This window comes from Schistocerca serialis, chromosome 1 (assembly GCF_023864345.2).
Source record: "Schistocerca serialis cubense isolate TAMUIC-IGC-003099 chromosome 1, iqSchSeri2.2, whole genome shotgun sequence".
NCBI classification, from domain to species: Eukaryota; Metazoa; Arthropoda; class Insecta; order Orthoptera; family Acrididae; genus Schistocerca; species Schistocerca serialis.
The window spans coordinates 767,158,806-767,181,143 of NC_064638.1; the positions used below are offsets into that span (position 1 = coordinate 767,158,806).

At 40.2% G+C, this 22,338-nt stretch overlaps 1 protein-coding gene across 1 annotated transcript in view; it reads right to left on the reverse strand.

Annotated features, from left to right (window-relative positions):
• The window catches only part of LOC126482402 (thioredoxin domain-containing protein 5 homolog), a 121,757-nt gene that overhangs the window by 79,964 nt on the left and 19,455 nt on the right, over nucleotides 1-22,338 (reverse strand). The window contains exons 3-4 of the mRNA XM_050106525.1: nucleotides 6,778-6,886; nucleotides 1,409-1,543 (exon numbers count right to left, since the gene is read on the reverse strand). Of these exons, the coding sequence (XP_049962482.1) occupies nucleotides 1,409-1,543; nucleotides 6,778-6,886 (244 nt within the window). The remainder of the gene's footprint in view (nucleotides 1-1,408; nucleotides 1,544-6,777; nucleotides 6,887-22,338) is intronic.

Genomic DNA, 22,338 nt, shown 5'->3' on the forward strand with positions numbered 1-22,338 from the left:
TGTCTTGATTCATGACGAATTACACACGTTATAACAAATGGTGCATAACTTTTTACCTATCAAAAGTATTGCAAAACAGACTTCACCATTATGATTCTCATCAAATTCTACTCTTAAAACATGTATCCCATGAGCCCCAACGCCCATTTCACTGAATAAATGTGAGCTAAATCCAATGTGGTGGATATCTAGATGGCAGATTGGTCTCACAGGTCACCCAAAGTGCTTCCCCCACCCCTTTACTTTTATCCACATCCACCCCATTCCCACCCCTTACCAGTTTCACGACATTTAGCCCGGTCCAGACTTGAGCACCATTATGAAAATGGTTCAAATAGCTCTGAGCACTATTGACTTAACTTCTGAGGTCATCAGTCCCCTAGAACTTAGAACTACTTAAACGTAACTAACCTAAGGACATCACACACATCCATGCCCGAGGCAGGTTTCTAACCTGCGACAATAGCGGTCGCACGGTTCCAGACAGAAGAGCCTAGAACTGCTCGGCCACACTGGCCGGCTGCACCATTATGAAACAACTTATTCACTGATAAATCTGACAAGTTATTCACTGGTAAATCTGAAGTGTCTGTAAAAAAGAAAGCTGGTTTGGACAGTACACCTATTCCTATGGAAGACACATACATTTAGTCAACATATCTATCAGATTTTACAGAGATGTGCTTTCAATTTATATTTAATGAAATTTGTCAATATTAAAAGAGGTTAATGATACAGCCAAATTTTCTGTTCTTCAGGTGTTTGATGTCACTGTTTCAATGATTGGTTAATTTTCAAAACCTCCCTCACAGATTACTTGAACTAATTTTGGTGAGGTGTGAAAGCATGACTCATTCAACTGCCATTGTAATAGTAAACCTAACTCCACTACTACTTGACGTTTCCTTTTAAACATCCAGTGTTCTAGTTCTGATACTTCCTGATTGAGGAGTCAGTTACATTATCCATAGCTGGGCACCAAAAACCTTGGGACTTAACAATTCCATTTTTCTTTCATTCACTTTGTAAGACACATTCGAGTTTGACAAAAGGCAATGGGAAGAGTCATTTACAGGCTAATGCATTTCTTTCATGTTCATATGATATATTTTTTACTTATCACATAATTCAGATTCCCAAGCAGAACTTATCGAGACGTGGTCAATATATTGCAGGCAACTGTAGATGAAAAGTGTTAAAATTTGTAAGAGATTTATTTACAGTATGCAAACCTATGACCATCAATATTATAAAGCTTCAATAAAGCTTCTTATCATAAACAAAAACAGCCTCCTAAACCACCGCAGGAGGAAAATAATGTTCACCCACTGCTACTTTTTGTTTTTCATTTAGCTTCTATACTCAGAAATACAAAAAGATTCTGTACTTCTAAAATACATGTACTTACTTGGCAATGGCCACACCAAGGTGCATAAAATTTGACAAAATGTCTACCCTTCGCCACATGGTCTTCAAATGTGTCTTCCGTTAGTTCTACAAGCCCACTAACTGGTTCAGGTACCTTAGGTTGAGTTTCACTGTCCTGAAACACAGCAGCCATTAGAGATACCAAAATAAATTCAGAATATCCACTTCTCTTAAGCACACACACACACACACACACACACACACACACACTCCTCACTCTCTCACTCTCTCTCTCTCTCTCTCTCTCTCTCTCTCTCTTCTCTTCTCTTTCCTGCAAATTTTTAAAGTAACGTTCAGTTCAATTAAACAATGACTTTGCTCAGATATTTAATGTTTCTTTATGTCAGGACATATTCACAGGGAGAATTCATGAACTACCTTTTGACTATTTAGTATCCTCACCAGCAGACATCACAATGGAGGTAGGTGAGCTGGTGTGGTTATTAGGACAGAAAAGTGCAGACACCAGCCATGGGGGCACATGCAATGCATGGTACAGCCAGATCTGCTGATCGAATTTTTTTACCATTTTGGGTCACTATGAACCCATAATTTCTGCAATCCTGGCAGAAACAGCTGTGCCTAAAGAAGGACCAGGAGCAGCAGCAGGATAAGCAGATGCATGCGCCCCTAAACCAGAAAGCAGAGTTGCTTCATGCCCATGCTATGCAGGTGGTAGGCCATGTGCCCACCATGCAGTTTTCTCCCCAGGCCTCCACCAGCAGCAACCACCTGCAAGTTTCAATGAGTCTACAGAAGTTGGGAAAATTACCTGCACTGGTTCTCGCCGTACTACCACATAAGGCATATCACTGATCCAGTGGACAAAGCCACCTTGTTATTGTCTGGCAGAGCACTGTTGCATGAAACTGTGCAAAATTCGAAGTCTTCCACTGAACACAAGGAACTCTCCTTTGAAACTTCCTGGCAGACTAAAACTGTGTGCCGGACCGAGACTAATTCGGAACCTTTGCCTTTCACAGGCAAGTGCTGTACCATCTGAGCTACCCAAGCACAACTCACGCCCCATCCTCACAGCTTTACTTCTGCCAGTACCTCATCTCCTCCCTTCCACACAGTTTTAATTTGCCAGGAAGTTTCATATAAGCACACAATCTGCTGCAGAGAAAAAATCTCAATCTGGAAACTCCCTTTGACGAACTTTGTCAGTTGCTATATAGTATTTCGGAATCAAACCCATGCGGTGGCAGCACTTTCGCGGATTAACATCCACCGCAAGTGCTCCAGGCAATCTTAAGCCACCTGGATCTCTCATTTGCAGGGTCTCTCATGCAAGTGTCTTTTTGAGTGTCCCACATGTGCCCCTTTTTATGCACACTCGTTCATTCAGGGCATGATTGACCAGTTACCCCCTGATCCCAGGTCCAGACTAGGGCACTGAGCTTGTCCGACACTTCTTTAGCCAGAATGAGATTTTCACTCTGCAGCTGAATGTACACTGATATGAAACTTCCTGGCAGATTAAAACTGTGTGCCGGACCGAGACTCGACTCAGGACCTTTGCCTTCACAGGCAAGTGCTCTACCATCTGAGCTACCCAAGCACGACTCACGCCCTGTCTTCACAGCTTTACTTCCGCCAGTACGTCTCCTACTTTCCAAACTTCACAGAAGCTCTCCTGCGAACCTTGCAGAACTAGCAGATGGTAGAGCACTTGCCCAGGAAAGGCAAAGGTCCTGAGTTCGAGTCTCGGTCCGGCACACAATTTATATCTGCCAGGACGTTTCACTTCTTTAGCCAATGTTCCCAGAATGAACAATCACATGAGCCGACAGCAGTGGTAAGGGACATCCTTTCTGACAACTGGCAGGTGACAAAATTAGGTGTGCAAGGTAAACGGCCCCCTTGCGCCCCATAGGGTTCTCTAGGCAACCTTTCACCCACCAAGTCACCACTGACAGTTGCAGTGCAGTTGAGTTGCAACTTGTGTGATAAATACCTGTAATTGCAGTTAGACGCAGCTTCTCAGACTTTCTTGATCCTTCGGGCTTTACTAGTTAAATCATGTGCCTTTCAGAATCTCATCTGCATGAAGAATTTATCAACATTATTTGGAGCAACTGATTCAGGACATTCCCTGTCGCGTAAAGTATCTTGTCGGGCTCCATGCAAGAGGACCATTTACAAAACATAAGGGGGTTTTCAACACCTTCTGGAGAATGGTCTTTGTTGCAAACCTAAAAAGTGCAGTTTTTTCAATCCAAGGTGAATTTTTTTTGGGACTTATGCTTACCTAAGGTGGCCTTGTCTCTACAGATGAATACATCAAAACCACCATCAATCAGCTGGTGCCCAAAAACCTGCAGGAGCTCCTCTTTTTTAAGATTTCATTTTATTCTAAGTCCATTCCACAGGCTGTGCACCTCTGCCGTCCTCTTAATAGATTTTCCGAATGGATGTTAAGTTTGTCTGGTCTGCAAATTGTCAACCACCTTTTCAGTTCCTCAAGCAGTGTTTGTGTTCTGCTTTCTTTGTGACTTCTTTTACACTCGGTAAAGTTTTAACTCTGCCCTGTAACAATTTTTTCAATCCAAGGTGAATTTTTTTTGGGACTTATGCTTACCTAAGGTGGCCTTGTCTCTACAGATGAATACATCAAAACCACCATCAATCAGCTGGTGCCCAAAAACCTGCAGGAGCTCCTCTTTTTTAAGATTTCATTTTATTCTAAGTCCATTCCACAGGCTGTGCACCTCTGCCGTCCTCTTAATAGATTTTCCGAATGGATGTTAAGTTTGTCTGGTCTGCAAATTGTCAACCACCTTTTCAGTTCCTCAAGCAGTGTTTGTGTTCTGCTTTCTTTGTGACTTCTTTTACACTCGGTAAAGTTTTAACTCTGCCCTGTAACACATCCCAGTATGGCATTGGTGTGGTTCTGTCCCATCAGAAACCCCGGTGGCACTAAACAATTTATCACTTACACATTAAAGATGCTTTCCGTGGCACAGAATAACTATTCACAGGTGGAAAAGGAGGAGCTGGCTATTTTATTTGAAATTACAAAGTTTCACATTTTCTTTCACAGGGCACGGTTCCTGCTCATCATTGACTGCAAGCCACTGGTTTCCTTACTTGCCCTCATTCCAAGCTGCCAGACAGGACTGCACACCAATGGTAGATGTGAGCCACTCTTTCTCAGTAATTACTGCTACGACATACATTACTTCTCTAGTGCCCAGCGAGCAAATGCTGATGCACTATCGCAGCTGCCAATCCAGAGCTCAGTCAGCGGGAGGTTCTCGTGTTCGTGTTGGATGACACTCTGCACCAAATCCTGTCAGATTTCCATTGATAGTGTGAGAGGTTGTGACAACCACGGCCACTGACCCACTTTAACAGAAAGTGTTTCAGCTGTCCAGACCCATTGGCTGCAGCACATATTTTCAGGTCTATATCACTGGTGTGGCATATGTTTTCCTCCTAAATGATCGACTCGTGCTTGCCACAAGAGGAACAATAATTTCAAATGGTCATCGTCATTACCCCTCCCCCTACCCCTCAGTTCTCCTCAGCACTGAGTTTTCTCGCATATCCCAGCTGCTGCTTGCTTTACACCTTCTCCCTTCTCCCTTCACCAAGCCCAAGTAAGGCTCGCTCCTATGTCTCCTAATGTGGAGCCCGTGGACTTTGAATCATCATCATTATCATCATCATCATCATCATCATCCTCCTCCTCCACCGGTGGATGTGGACTTGCTTCTGCTGGTGCCAGTGGATCAACTGTTACCTTCACATCTGCAACCTATTGTCCTCCAGTGGAACCAGTGGTGTCTGCATTGTCTCCTTCAGTGATTGGTCTACTGCTCGGGTCTACCGCGCCCTCTCTGGTTCTGCAACCAGAGGTCACGGCCCAAGCCTGGCCATTTTTGGCCCTACATTGCCCTTTCAGGAGAGAGGAATATAGTATAACCACCAGTGGGCATCATGATGGAGATAAAAGAGCCTGTGGGGTTATCGTTGTGGAACAGTGTGAACAACTGTCATGAGGAGGTGCGTGCAATGCATGGTTTGGGCAGGGACCACTGACATAACTGTTTAACTTCAGGCGGTAGTAAGCCAGGCCTGCAGTTCTAATGCTGATATCAACCACTGTGGACCTCGCCTTGAATTTCATGATATGTGCTCTTCCCATGTATGTGTTGTGCTTATCCTCATGCACATTTCTAAGCAGTTTTTGACTTTGTTTCCCCCAAAATTGACTTGCACGGCAAGTTTCCACTGCCTCCAGCAGGGTTTTGATCCTTGATTTGTTGTGGAGCTATCTTCAGCCCACACAATGTCTTGTGCTGACAGTGACACCCTTGAGAAATTACTGTACTATAGACTTGTAAAGCATCTTGTCTATTTCAATATAAAGTCCTTTAGTGATATGTCCTAAGCCCACTGCTGTTTCACACGTTTAAGGGACTCACATTTTTTGTTTTACACATTTATTTCCTAATTGCTATTCTCTTGTTATTCTCAGGTTAAATTACGTACTGTTATTATGCCAAATAGTCTATCAAGAGATACTGAACATTTACAAAGAAGGTAGCAAGTATAATCAAAAGTTTGTCTGGCCAAGGGAGAACACTGTAGGTGTTCTGAAACTTACTGAACGGCAGACACCTGATAGACGCTAACTGTTCTTCTCAAAGCCTACATACTTATTTTCAAAATTCAGCATTAAGTGAAGAATCAAGGAATACACTACAACGGCCTACGTACTGTTTCCCACAGACCACAGTGACAAGGTTAGACTAATTACAATCGGGCAGAGACATTTAATGAAACATTCCTCATATGCTCAATATGCACATGGAATAGGAATAAGCCCACAATGTACTGTCTCTATGCCACACACTTCAGCATTGTTTGTTTGTGAAATACAGATGTGGACATGCCTAGATCCTTAATTTATATTCAATGCTTGATGAATTTATATGTGTAAGGGCAATGTAACTGTACAAGTGTGTGTGCATGTGCACGCGCGCATTCTAGCTCTGAAGGAGGATTCAACGAAGAGCTAGCACAGTTCTCAGTCTTGTTTATGAGCATATCGACAAATCAGCACCTCAGCCATTTGGTGAGTGTTACCATTATTCTTCAAATTATTTACATTCCACAAGTACTTTCCATCAGCTTATTTATGTGACATTAAGAAAAGTAGCCAAATGCACATTTCTCTTCTCAGTAAGGAAAAGAAATGGGAACTTAGTCTTCTTTTAAGTTCAATATCCTCAAAAATAATGTACAAAAATCAGAGAATGACTCAATTCTGTATATGAACATGCTATAAAATCAGTATTGATATTTTCCTTTCTGTGAAATAACTAATGGTAATGTTACCTGGACTGTGATACCTAATTGCTCCTCTATGAAAGTCGAAAAAGCTTTCAAACTTCTTGTTCCTCTATATTTCACGCCTTCATTTTCACCCGCCTTGAAAAATTTCAAACTGGAAAGCAGAAAAGGAAACTGTTTAATAATGAGGTTACCCATTAAAAATGAGAACCAATGATCAGTGTTTAACCATTTCAGCATCTGGTATAAAAGGACTATTACTTACACAGATAAAACATTCAGTTACTCAGTCTATAATTTTTATGAAAATCAAATAATAATAATAATAATAATAATAATAATAATAACAAAGAGGGTATGCTACTATTTATTTTTAAGAGATGAATTATACAACAAAGGAGCTACTAAATAAACAAGTGGAACTCCTTGAGCACTGTATCTGACATGTTGTATCTGATTGGCCTATTTCAACTTTCAGTAGTTTGTTTGTCATGTAAATCCCACTTTTCCAATGTGGAACGTTACATCATAAAGGATGCTGAAGAAGTTACAGTGTTGCTGGGGAAATTTCATATCAGTGAAGTTTGTCCCTGGTAGTTGCCGTTTAGGACAAACTGATGGATAAATACTCAACTTCATTATCTGCCACAAAAATTACTTAACAGAAAGAGTAACTTTGATGTAATGAACTAGACTATAGAAAATGAGTCATATGCTGACTATTAACGTCAAAACATTTAGTTGTGTATGAAACATTTACTAGTTTTTACTATTTTTTCCTGCTGTCCCAGTTTGGCAACACTGGTCACATACAACACTGTGTTATTCATTACTTCCCTTAATCTTTAGACTGACTAGACATGAACTCGAGAAACAATTTCATTTTACAGAGCAGCAAATCTATGTGGGTTTATCTGAAAGTCCAACTTAACTCTTGAGCAGGTGCACCATTTTTCATGGCGAGTGGTAATACGGTACACTTCATAAACTTTCACAGAATGGCTGTCTTTATGTTGCCAAGGTAAACGTGTATAAACAAAATCAGAGTTTAATCTTAGTTTAATCAAACAATGATAAAATAAATAATGAGCTAAAGCATTGTTTCATTAAACAAACTTTCATTATATTTCACTGTTGCCATGACAGGTGTTACACACAGCAATGACCCACTCGAAGCATTAAGGAGTGCAGCTGCATCAGATCCCGGCCAACCACTTATTTCATTAGTAATCATCTCGTAGACAATGGCCTCTTTGTGGGATCGTGCTGCTAGCTCGTAATCTGGGTCATTTTCTTCCCTGGGTCATAAATTTTTTTCTCATCTAGCTTGCTGTTTAATTTTATATAAACTGCTGCTCACTTGGACACTTGACAACAAAATCCGTAACTGTGTTAGTTGAAGCAATAACGAAGGAATTGCTATGGGCTCACAGATGTGAAACAACACTGAACAGAACAATTTTATCTGTTGCTGGTGCACTTTATACATAGGTGCACCTGGTCCTGGTTAATCTGTTAGCAGTATTGAATGAGAAAAGTTAAGAAAAAGACATTGCATCTGCTAAAGGGATTCCTCAGGCAAATCAATATTTTGCTCAGGCAGAGCCTTATCAGAGACCATTAACAGCACATAACCACACTTTTGCTATTGGGGGAATCTACGGCGCTGGAATTTTGAGAAATACCTGGCTGATATATTTTCAAAATTTCACAATATCAAATTTTACAGATGGTTTGCACAAGAGATGACACTTTGTACAAGCACAAACCAACAAGATTTATTTGAAAACATTCTGTTTATACACCCTTAAGATATTGGAAAATTGTTGGAGAGCTTTATATCACCAGACAACGTACAGGGTGTTTCACAATTCCTATTAAAGGCTTCTAGGGGTCGCAGAGATGACTTAATAGATAAAGTTTTGTTAAGGAACATCACACCCGAAAATGTACCATTTGGATGTAAAACAAGTTTGAAGATCAGATGACACTCAAATCTCCCACTTCATGGTACACACACAGTAGAGATAATGAGTTCTGACCTGTTACAGGAGCCCACGGTATGGGCAATGTTTCAAGGATTCATCATCGGGTTCTCCTCTGCAAAGTCCACAGTGCGGTGTGCCCATGGAGCACCAAAGTCAACCCAGCCAGTTATGAACTTACCAGTTTCTCCCAGCTGTTGTTGTAATTGGACTAAAATGATATGCAATGTCTTAATTACAACAGGGGCTGATGACTATGCCTTCATCTCAGTTTGTGCACATACAGTGACGTGGTAGATTTGAAAGTTATCCAATCTTTAAACTTACACATATGTAATGTTATACTTCCAGACACGAGTTCCTTTTTAAAATTTTGTCTATTAAGCACCCTATACAGCCCCTAGAAGCATGTAATATGAACTTTGAAACACCTTGTACATCTATTCTGAAATTATGTTAATTTGCAACAGAGACAATGCGGTAACTGTTACATCCAACTTAAAACGATTAATCCAACAGGCAAAGCATCTCAATGGTCATGAAGAGAAGACAAAAAATAAAAACTGATGATCATTTTGCTATCTTGTGATATAACAATGTATCATAGATGCAGACAGTTTAATTGCAAATATTAGAAGATACCAATTCAAATCTGGTTAAAAGAAATGTTACTGAAAGAGCCAATAAGCAGGAACTAAACAGAACTTTCTCAAGGACTACAATTGCTAAGCTGGAATCTTAGTTCATATTTTTCTCTTTTAAAGAAAAATATTCCTATTTAGAGAAAGTCACTATTCACTAAAAAAGTCATCCAAGAGATTGGTTAGCGGGAATACACAAGAGCAGGAAACAATGTCATGCTACCAAGAGAGAAGATCTGAATACGTGAGAATCTACATGTGGCAGAAGAATGTCTCTGCAAATATGAGCTAAAGTGTGGACTGGCTGGAACTAGAGGTATAAATGACAGAAAAAGAGAAACTGAGATACACAGGAAACAAAGAAGCCAAATGAATAGCCAGGCCAGCAAGAAATGGTTCAAATGGCTCTGAGCACTATGGGACTTAACTACCGAGGTCATCAGTCCCCTAGAACTTAGAACTACTTAAACCTAACTAACCTAAGGACATCACACTCATCCATGCCCGAGGCAGGATTCGAACCTATGACTGTAGCGGTCACACGGTTCCAGACATTAGCGCTTAGAATCACTCAGCCACCCCGGCCAGCTGCCAGTAAGAAAGTCACACCTCATGAAGGTAGGATAAAAAGGCAAAATAAATTATGTAACAGTAACACAAAAAGTAAATGAGGAGGAGTGAGGATGAGATAAATGTCAAGTAATCAAGCCGTATGAATGGTGAGAAAGCATCTGTACATTACTTTAGTCATACCACAGAGGTACAGAACCTACATTACCCAAGTGATGAAGTACACTAATTCCACATCTATTTTGTTTAATCTTTAATGTGTGTATTCATTTTATGAGTAAATTCATGAAAATGATGAGAATGCAGTATGAAGTAGTACATCAATCTAGGTTAGTAAGGCATGTAGTGTCTAATCAGGATTCTGTGGCAGTAGCGAGGCTGCAAATAGCAACTACAGGTGATGTGGAAAGAAGAATAAGAATGTAATTTAGAGCAGAACATTAGAAAAATTTTAGTCTTTGCAGAGTAGTTAACGGATGTACTTTTAATCAGGACAGTATAGCACTATCCCAGACAGGAGTCATTACTGATTTCTGCTGAATTTACGGTTTACTTACCACACCCACTATCAATTAAGGCTGAAGCTACTCATATCTTCCCCACAACATCCACAGTTGGAGGTTTGTGCAGTTTTGTGGGTAGGACCTTGAGTTGAGACTACTGATAATCCTACCTCAGTTATGTGTAACACAAGATTTTTTTTTTTTTTTTCATTAAAGAAAAGCTCAAAGACAGAACGAGTGATGAATACACAAGTACTTTTTTCTGGTGCCTAGAAAAGCATGTGTTTCATATGCCTGGATTTTAAATCATGAAAAAATTCCAAAGCTGAAGACAACTGCTTTCTGTCCAGGTGGTGAATTTATTCCATCAAAAGAGCTCCCTGAATTTTTGAGGTTCTGATTGACAGAAATTCTGAAATCTCCTGAACAGAGTGTTTTTGTACGCAAGTTTTCCTTTACTAGTAACACAATGATTTTTTTTTTTTTTTTTTTTTTTTTTTTTAGCTGTTCCATCACTTATTCACTGTTACCAGTTCCACTAGAACTCAAAACTACATGATATGAAACAATCTTTTTTTATTGTCTGATGAAACAAATCTTTAACCTTTGCTGCAAAGCTGTTGCACAGAATTTACAGTATTTTACTATAACATTTTTATTACACAAACTCAAATTATATATTTCAGCATCATAACTTGTGTATGCGTGATGACCAATTTCTCTCTCTTACCCTCAGGAAGACATGTGGCACTCACTCACAAGACTTGTCCAGAAAGTAATGTCACCAGTTCTATTCTATGTTCCTACTGGTCAGAGTGCAGTCTACCTGCCCAGGCTGCTTTGTGGAGGTTGATAACTTCCAAACACGGCTAACCCTAGTTTCCTCCAAGCTCCCTCAGAGGCAAGATGTGTCCCTTGGTTGTCTCATTCCAGCCACAATGCAGCATTCATCTGAACAACAGTATACCAGGTGTAGAAGTATGAAAGCGGAATTTGGTTGCAATAATTACACATCTGTTGTTTGAAACTGAAACAATATTTTATTCAAAATAATCTGCATTGCTATTTACACATTTCTCCCACCTCTCCAGCAGGCTATGAATGTCACGCCAAAAAAACAGTTCTTCTTTAAAAATGAACCAGTCAGTAAGCCATTTTCATACAAATTGAAGCATTGTTCAGTGAAAGTGTGTCCCAGTGATGCAAATAGACAATAATCAGAAGGAGCCAAGTCTGGAGAATAAGCCGCATGCCTAGTATTTTCCAACTGAATGCCTCTATCATTTCCCTGACCTGTTTTGCTGGGTGTGATGGTGTGTTATCTTGGAGCGATATTACTATGTTGCTTTTTTCCATATTCCGGTAGTTTTTCACATAATGCCCGATTTGAATCATCATTTGCTGTTGGTAGCGATCATTGTTAATGGTTTCACAAGGTTTTAGCAGCTCATAGTAGATGACACCCTTCTGATCCCACCAAACACAAAGCATTGTCCTCTTTCCAAAGCGTTTTGGTCTTGCAGTGGATGTCGATGGTTTGCCTGGATTCACCCATGATTTATAGCGCTTAGGATTCTCAAAATACATCCATTTTTCTTCACCTGTCACTGTTCAATGGAGAAATGACTTTCTTTTTACGTGGTAAGCAACATTTAACAAGCAGTCGTTCGATTTACTTGCTGTCTTTCATTCAGTTCATGTAGAACTGTCTTTCCCACTTTCTGCACCTTTTCCATAGCATTCAACCAAAGAGAAACGGCCTTCAGATTCAATTGTTCTGCGAGTTCCTGTCAAGTTTGAGTATCATCTTCACCTAACAAGGCCTGCAATTCTTTATCTTCGAACTTTCTTGGTGGTTTCCCCACACTCATCGTTTCTCATGTCAAAATCACCACTTTTGAATTTTTTGAACAACTGAAAACACTGTTTCCCCAAGAGCACATTCGCCAAAAGCTTTGATAAGCATTCAATGTGATTCTGTAGCAGTTTTCTCAAATGATAACAGAAAACCAATGCTGTCCGCAAATCATAGTTTGTAGGTACAAAACTCTAATGTTTACAGGTTTGAAACATCCCAATGTATGGAACTTGCATTACTGTGTACTGACATTCGTCGTCACCTGTTGTCGGAAGCAGATGGCACTGCAGACACAGTCTCATAAGTTCTACGCTGACAGCTAGCACTATCTATAGGGAAATTCCGGTTTCATACTTCTACATATGGTATGATTAAATTCTGTCAGTAACTTGGAAAATGCACAGTTGAAACATTTCCAATGGCTGAGTAGGAACTTGCCAATGAATGTTTGCTAAAATGGGAAGCCATTTGGCACAAGGTGTTTTTGGAAAGCTGGGATGACTTTGACAATTAAGCTCACTTTGGACACTCGAAAGGTGAAGATAGTGGGAGTCGCATGTAAACTTTTGAACACAGAGCATGAAGGTGCTCACAAAGCTGGGGAAAACGAGAAAAGGACAAGAAAAAAGTCATGTGCATCAAACCAGACAATGCCAGCTCTAGAAACTCCACCAAAACTATATACCCAGCCACGCTGCCTTCTTGTGCCTTCCCCTCCCCTGATCTGAGGGCCAGAGTACACACCATGGGAGCGTACGGCATAGTCCATATCAATTCAGGCAGGCTAGGAAAAAATATTACCTTCATAGTCTCGGATGTTATTGAATTTAGCATATGTTAAAATGAAGGACTATGTAAGGAACAGATATTTTTTGTTTTCTCCAAAAATAATTTCTGCTCTGAGATACAGCCCTCCAAAGAATACACAGCACATACCATTTTGAAGATGTGAATTTCGGAAAACATTTTAAAATGCTGTATCTCCAGAACAGTTCTAGATATTTTTTTTTTTTTTTAATCTGGAAGATAATTGCTTTATGATTACAAAGAAATCCTCCATCTGGACTTATCTGTCCAAGTTCTTTTACTATAGTGTTCTGAACTTTTTTATAATTTATGGATATATATATATATATATTTTTTTTCAAAAACGCCAATCCATAAAATTTTGATTTTTCTCTGTTAATTAGTATCATGTAGTACTATATTCTCTGTAATGGAGAGGTTCCACTTTTAAGTTGGACACGTTTTATCAAAAAAAAAAATATTTTTTTTTTACTTTCTAGGGTAAAGAATGTCTTCACTGAAGTAGTTTCTTTATTATAATGTTTATTTGTTTTTTTCTGTAAATTATAAAAAAATTCAAAAGGCAACAGTAAAAGAACTTCCACAGATATGTCCAAATGGAGGATACCATTGTAATCATAAACCAATTATCTTTCAAATAGAAAAAGCTCTAACAAAATATCTAGAACTGTTACAGAGATACAGCATTTTTAAAAATATTTCAAAATTCGCATCTTTAAAATGGTGTTTGCCATGGCATCTTTGGAGGCCTGTATCTCAGGGCAGGGATTTTTTTTTTTTTTTTTTTTTTGAGAAAACAAAAAAAAGTGTGTTTCTTACCTACTCCTGAATTTTAACATATGCTAAATTCAATAACATCCGAGACTATGAAGGTAGCCCGCCTGCCTGAAGTGATACAGATTATGCCATACGTGATCACTCCGATAAGAGGTGACAGTGCGAGGGAAGGTCATGTCCAGAGGAGAGACACTGTAGGGAAACTGCGATCACGACTGCTAAATACCGTGATAGTTCAGATGCTAGGGGAGGAAAAAATGCATTTCACATAACTGAGCAGCAGTTATTTACACCTGACCCATGGTGGAGGGACCCCAGCATCGATGAGTCGGCTGGTCACAGGGCTACTCCAAAGGCAGCTGTCACAAATCAGAGACTCCAGAATGCTATATCGAGTCCGCCTCCCATGATCAAGATGGGACAGTATGAGAGCTATGTAAAGCCACAGAAGCGTGTTACCGAGGCAGCAAAGATTATTAAGGTGTGACCAACGTTTTTGCTTAAGTCAGGGACGATGCAGAAGCCACATCAACTGAGGATCGAATTTCAGTCTCAAAAAAGCAAAAGACTCTGCCACATCGAGCAACTGGTCGCCGAGATATAGTTCTGATTGAAGACGGACAGTGTAATGACCTGTCTTGGTGGCCGGAAACTGACAGAAATGGGTGAGAGCACAAGACTGCGCCTTTTGTATGGCACCCTGTAGTCAGCATTCAGCAACATCCACAGTTGAGACACAATAATAAAAGCAAACATCGTCAGCTTACAAGGATGGTGGCACTGTATACACCACAGCTGTAGTAGACCATTGATAGCCACCAGAAAAAGGGACACGCTCAATACAGAGATCTGTGAGACCCATTCTCTTGTTCAGTGGAGGGTACTGTACGAAGCACCAACTTGACCCCAGAAACTACAGTGTGATGATAAGCTATACAAGAGTCAAACTGGCCTCTGACACTCCACTCAAGTGCAGTGATGAGGATGTGATGATGCGATGTACAGTCGTAAGTCCTTTGCAAGTCTAAGAAGACAGGAATAAGGTGTTGTCGGCAAGCAAAAGCCACCCAGATGGCAGACTTCAAGCAGACGAAACTGTCAGCAGCAGAACAGCCTTTGAAAAAAATCATTCTAAGTTGGAGCCAAAAGGCCCTAAGACTCAACGTATCAACACAGCTGCCGGATCACTGTAGATTCAAGCAACTTGCAGTTTAATGAGGCTAATTGGACAATAACTGGCCATCTTAAGGGGGTGGTTACCCAGTTACGGTGCTGTGACAACCACACTTTCTCGTCACTGAGATGGGAATTCATCCTCACTCCCAGTGTGATTGAAAATGGCTTAGATATGCAATGCCGATCCATTGTCTAACTGTAGTCGAAGGATACAATAATTATTTGTCAACTATTCCTACCTCTTCAAAAGTATTGTTTTGCAGTGCTGCCAATTGATTTATGCACAGCAGTGTAATTTTGGCTGTTTATCTTCGTTGCTACTGATAACATATTAAATCCTTCAAATCTGCACATTCAAAATTCACAAATTCTCTTTAAAATTTCAGGTTTAAGTTTACTATTTGTTGTTGTTAAATTTTATTTGCTTCTATCCATATCTGTTCTGGGTTGACGTCGACAGTTGCTGTATGCAATGCCCCACTGGTGATTTATCGTGCTGTTGAATGGCAAAGTAAAGTCTGATCGGGCGCTACAACTTCCTGTTATTTCATCTTTCTCACCTTGTTATTTCAGCACACTTGCCAACCTCTTCTGATTGAACTTCTTTTCTCAAAGTGCTACACTTACTGCTGGAAATTAAGAGTATAAGTCCGTCATCCGACTCTCGAAATGAATGCAAGAGTTCTCATTAACAGTGCCTCACATATTTTACTCGTTTTCAATAATTGTACATTACACAGTTGATATATTATTTGGAACGTTGCAGAACAGTGACAAGGAGAAAATCCAAAAATGGTCTGTCTTAAATAATGGGTTCCAATTGAGTGTACCCATATAACAAGTTTTCGCTTGTGCCCATGACGTCCTAGGCATTGTCGAGGCTGCTCTTCCTCTATCGCACACACTGTGTCTCCAAGACAGAAACTGACAACAGGAAAATGGGACTCACTTCACCTGTTTTGTCTGGTGTCAGGAGGAGGCAAATGCGAAACGATAGGGCTCTATTAGTCATCAGCAGCTCAAACAAACGGTGAATGATGGTAACCCTTAGGGGAATGACAGCAGCGGAAAGGAGAGGACAACAGATGTACTCAGTGTGAATGCTTGAGGGCCTCATTCAACATGCTGAAGGGGCTATTGTGGCAGCCACTGAGGAAACAGAGTGCAACCAATTGGAATTGTAGCCCATGTCAGAACAAATGATGACCGACATCTGGGCTCAGTAGTCATTGTTGGGTCATTCCAGCGACTGGCAGAGAAGATTCAGAAGACCGGCCTTGCACTCAGAGTTTCAACAAAGCTCACAATTTGCAACATTTCCCCAGAACAGATTGTGGCCCTTTGATCCCGAGATGAGTGGAGGGACTGAACCACAGACTTTGAAGGTTCTGTGACAAGCTAGGCTGTGACTTTCTGGCCTTTCACAATAGCGCCGAGAACTGTAGGGTCCTCCTAAATGGGTCAGGTGTGCATTACACGTCAGAAGTTGCTACTCAGTCAGCTGACATTGTGTGGGGTGCGCACAACGTATTTTTTGGATCAGGTGACTATCCATCCAATTAAGATAATGATAGAGGTCAGAAACCTAGAAGTATCAGTGTAAGATTGAAAGAAATGCCTCCCACAGATGAGAGTATTAAAATTCTAATGGTAAACTTTTGAAGGATTCACAACAAAGTGCCAGAGATTGAAGTGCTCTTGAAAAACAGTGAAGCTCATATAATACTAGGTACAGAAAGCTGGATGAAACCTGAAGTTGATTAGCAGTGAGGTATTTTGGAAAAATTTATTAACTATACATTAAAAGGATAGGCAAATGCGAAATGGAGGTGGTGTACTTGTCACACTAGACGAGAAACTCAAATCCACCAAGACAGAGATTGAAGCTGCAGGTGAGATTGATTGCGCAAGACTCAGTATCAGGGGTCTACATAAAATGATGATTGGATCCTTCTGTTGCCCACCAGACCGATCTCCTGATGTAACGCACAACTTTAGAGAAAACCTCAATTCACTTGTATGTAAGTTCCTCAATCATACTATAATCATTGGTGGAGACTTTACTCATCCAACAATTAATTTGGAAAATTACAGTTCTGTTAGTGTTGGGTGTGAAAAGACATCCGGTGAAACTGTACTAAATGCCTTCTCTGAAAACTACCTAGAACAGGTAGGTAGGAACCCCACTCATGATGGAAATATATTGGATCTAATGGCAACAAATAGACCAGACCTCTTTGAGGATGTCTACAACAGAACTGCTATCAGTGACCATGACAACTAAACCAAGCAGAAAAGTATAGATGTTCAGTAAACCAGATAAAAAAATCAGTAGTGTCATATCTCAATGAGAAACTTGAAATTTTCAACACAGGGCGGAAGCATGTAGAGGAACTCTGGCTCACATTTAAAAGAATAGTTGTCACTGGACAGATATGTACCCAATAGAACAGTTCATAATGAGAGGGAACCTCCATAGTAAACAGTCACTGTAAAGAAACTTATAAGGAAACAGAAATTACCGCATAATAGATGTACAACAAAGCCTAAGTCTACAGAAAGAGAAATGCTGAATGAAATGCATTTTGCTGTCACGAGAGCAATGCATCATGGCTTCGATGGCTACTGCAGCAGAACACTGTCAAGCGATCTTTCACAGAATTCGAAGAAATTATGGTCATATGTAAAGGTTGTTTGTGGCACCAAAGTTTGTGTCCAGTCCCTAGCGAATGAGACAGGAAATGAAACGGAGGGTGGCAAAGCAAAAGCTGAAATGTTTAACTCCGTTTTCAAATGTTCCTTTACAAAGGAAAACATAGGAGAGTTGCCCCCAATTTAATCCTTGTACCACTGAAAGCATGAATGAAATAAGTATTAGTTCCAGTGGTATTGAGAAACAGCTGAAATTATTAAAATTGAACAAAGCTAGAGGCCTCAACTGAATCCCTGTCAGATTCTATACTGAACTGGCAGCAGAGTTAGCCCCTTTTCTAACTATAATCTATCGTAGATATCTCAAAGATTAGTAGAAGTGATCCATAAAACTACCATTCAACATCCTTGACATTGATTTGTTGTTGCATCTTAGAACATATTCTGAGCTCAATCATAATGAGGTATCTTGAACAGAATTACCTCCTCAATGCCCACCAGTATGTATTTTGAAAACATAGATTGTGTGAAACCCAACTCACACTTTTCTCACACTGGTCTTTGCTTTAGATCAAGGCAATGAAGTAGATGCAATATCTCTCGATTTTCTGAAAGCATATTGTCAAAAGTACAGTCATATAGGGTACCAAGTGAAATTTGTGACTAGACTGAGGAGTTTTTGGTAAGAAGGACACAACATGTTACCTTGGATGGAGAATCAGCATCAAATGTAGAAGTAATTTCTGGCCTGCCCCAGGGAAGTGTGTTTAGACCCTTTCTGTTCATGTTATATATTAATGACCTTGCAGACAATATTAACAGTAAAATCAGGCTTTTTGCAGATGATCCAATCATCTATAATGAAATACTATCTGAAAGAAGCTGCATAAATATTCAGTCAGATCTTGATAAGATTTCAACACCGTGCAGAGACTGGCAACTTACTCTAAATGCTCATAAATGTAAATTTTGCACTTCACAAAACAAAAAAACGTAAAAACTATAATCACTGTTGGACTCAGCCAACTCATACAAATATCTGGGTGTAACACTTTGTAGGAATATGAAAGGGAATGACCTCATAGGTTCAGCCATGGGTAAAGCAATTAGTAGACTTCTGTTTACTGCTAGAACACTGGTGACGTGCAAACAGTCTGCAAAGGAGATTGCTCACAAATCACTTGTGCAACTGGTTGTAGAATACTGCTCAAGTGTGTGGGACCCGTACCAGATAGGACTAACTGGGGATATTGAATGTGTACAGAGAAGGGTAGTACAAATGGTCAAAGGTTTGTTTAATTCGTAGGAGAGCATCACAGATATACTGAAGGAACTGAACTGGAAGACTCTTGAAGATAGATGTAAAGTGTGCTGAGAAAGTCTATTAATGAAGTTCCTATGGCTATGTTTACTCTAGGGATATACCACAGTCCCCAACATATCACTCACATACAGATCACGAGGACAAGATTACAATAATTACTGCACGCACAGAGGCATTCAAACGATCATTCTTCCTGCACTCCATATGCGGATAGAGTGGGAAGAAACCCTTATAACTGGTACAATGGGACGTACTCTTGCCATGAATGTAGATGTAGATGTACATGTAGAATAAACCGGCTGAGCAGATACCATGAACATGGCACGAGGTTTGTCGTTGCCCCAGCTTGCAGATACTATGCATCAAAAAATACATCCAAACAGGAGGATACCTAATTCATTATGAAAATAAACTTTTTAGAGCAGCAATCATCATTCTCTAAGATGCGCATATCTAGTTTTCTTTTTCTGTCTTCTATATGTAACATTTTTAAAGGGATCAAAGAGTCCACTAATGATATTTAACTAACTGTAATAAGATCGCTAAAAATAAAGGAAGGCACATCCTTCATTTTTTTCTGTGAGCAGCAAGGAGAAGCCTTGCTGTTTCCCGTTACCTTTCTTGTTCCAACTACCACTATGTATGCATCAATAGATTAGTCTCATTAACTAATAATATACTGAATTCACTGAACACTTGTGGTCAATTTATTACAAATTGAGAGCATACCCTTTTATATTAATACTACGTAATTATCGGCTTTTCATTTACAGCTATTGTGTGAATGGAGATGTAAAACTTTAGCTGTGGGACTTTTCTGCCAATGGTGTAATATGAAATGCTAATTTATCAGGTAATTTTCTTTTATTGTGTACCAATGAACCCACAGTCTCTCAGAAATGAAGTCCGACATTTAAGTTGCCATACAGTCCACGTCTTTAACTTACTGAACCCTTCCAATATAAATTTGAGGTAAACTACAATGATCATTATCGCCTTTTTTTGTGGGTAATATTCTTTGTGGACTGAAACTTTTCAGAAAACTAAGCAGTTAACTCATGAGGAGGTTACAGTGTTTCATTCTTTACTTCCTGTATCTTCCTTCCATCTTCCTAGGTTGTGGTCAATTCACAATTCGTCAGTTCGAATAATGCTTGCAATACATCACTTCACCCAAGTGATATGTTACCCTACATATGTGACATTGATAACACATCAAACAGGTGTTTCCGCATTTGCCTAAAGACATGAACTGGACCTGGAGCCATGTCAGGACAAAGGGCTAGGGCACTGAGGAATTACCACCCACTGAACGGAGCACTGTATGGTTTCAGGTGGCATGTAGTGAAAGGCAAGCGAGTTCACTCCACCAGCTGTTTGAGGGTAGAAAACTTAGGTTGCTAATTCTCAGACACACAGACCCAGGAATAATGCAAAGCAAAATGTTAAGTGACAGCATCTGGATCAGCGTACACAACACCATTCAGGAGACACCAGTTACACCTGAGAGAGGAGGGGAGGGGAGGCGGAGGGGGGACTTGTGTCTGCAGAGGTATCAAATCTTTGGCCAAACCTGAGGGGTGGGGGATGTAGTCCAATGAAAGTAACATACTGTTCCCAGCACTCTCGTTTCCATCATTTCATTAGGCGGCATCCAAGCATGGAGCCATTTGAAGGTGATAACTTGCTCCCTCCATGGGTGTCATTTATGGCATCGATCAGCTTTTATGTCATTTCTAATGGCCATGGCAATTTTGGAGGTCCACAACTGTACTGTCTTCCAACAGGGAGGGGGGTGGGGATCGCGACGGAGGAGTAGAGGGTTGTGAAGATGGCTGAGGATAGAATGTCTGTGGTTGTGCTCTTGAAAGCTGCATCAATACTTATATGTGTCAGGGTGCTAAGGCCAGTGGCAGAGGTGACTATACCTAGTCAGCATCATTCCTAGCTCATCTCGGCAGACACCCAGGTGAATGGCACTGAGGAGGGGGACAGGACAATAGGAAAGTGATCACTGTTACACGGGTTATCATAGATTTCAATAGGTGGGGAGAGTAAGACCAGGCTGCAAATGGAAAGACCAATGGCAAAATAATAGCTGTATGCTACAATGAAGTGTGCACGGGCACCAATATCGAAGAGACAAAGATCGAGCTGTGTGGGCAAGTTTTCGATAACTTTGTTGTGGCCAGTGGTCACGGTGTAGCAATTTGAGAATTTCATTGTAAATTCTATGACCACTCGACCTTCTACCATCTCAAACACATGATATTTTAGATGTGAGTGTGGGATGATAGAATCTTACCTACTGCGCATCACGTTTGTGTGCGCAGGTTTGAAATTCAATCACGAGAAGAATGTAGACGCGGCAGTTGAACGGCACCGACAAGTACCTGTCGGACGATCCATGGAAGTTTTAGTGAAAGTGCGTATGAGAGGACCATGGAGTATTTATATAACTCTGTGATAATAGTGTCAGTGGCTATTGTTAGTGAAAAAAGAACAATGGAGAAAAGACTCTTAAAAAATTATTATTCCAGTCTTGTTAGAGGCAAGATGTATTTTATGAATCCTGTGATAGAGTCATGGTTATTAAGACAACACATTTGCAAATGTAATTAACTTTGTTTCTGACACGAGACGATATGAGTGACTAACAAGAAGTTAGATATTTATGTGAGAAGTGAGAATTATGTTCTGTATGAAGTTTTAATATAGCAGTAGTTGATGAAAAGTAATCTTTGAGTATCTACTTATTTCACAAGTAGAGGGAGAATTTTCCATATTCCTGTACCTAGCATCACTCTTCGGAGAAGAAGTTTAAAGAGATTCCAGAAGCCAGTGAAGAAGATCAGCTGCGGATAACAAGTAAGTCATCTCATAAAAGGAGTGGAAGTTAGTATACCCACTTCACACTTAAATTTTTGTCCAATGCGTTAGAACGTGGCGACCGTGACAGGACAGAAAAAACAGGAATTCTAAGACCAAAAAACAAGGAAAGAAGCTGTTGTATGTTGCCATAGCAACTAAACCAAATACGACAAAGAAATTACTCCGAGACAACGGAACATGCTCAAGTGTTTAAAAGAGCAAAATTTTGAATTGAGAAATAGAAGAAGAAGATTCCAGTGTGTTTCTCCAAGAAGAAATATGCCTAGAACACTTCGATTAAGAAGTTCCGGTGCAAGGAGTGTAGAGCTCTCACACACATCGTGGGGATGCAGACGCGGAAACCAACATCCGACGCTGCCGGCACCACCAGTTGCTGTTCGCCGGTGCTGACCTGCCTCTACACCCACTCACCGACGCAGCG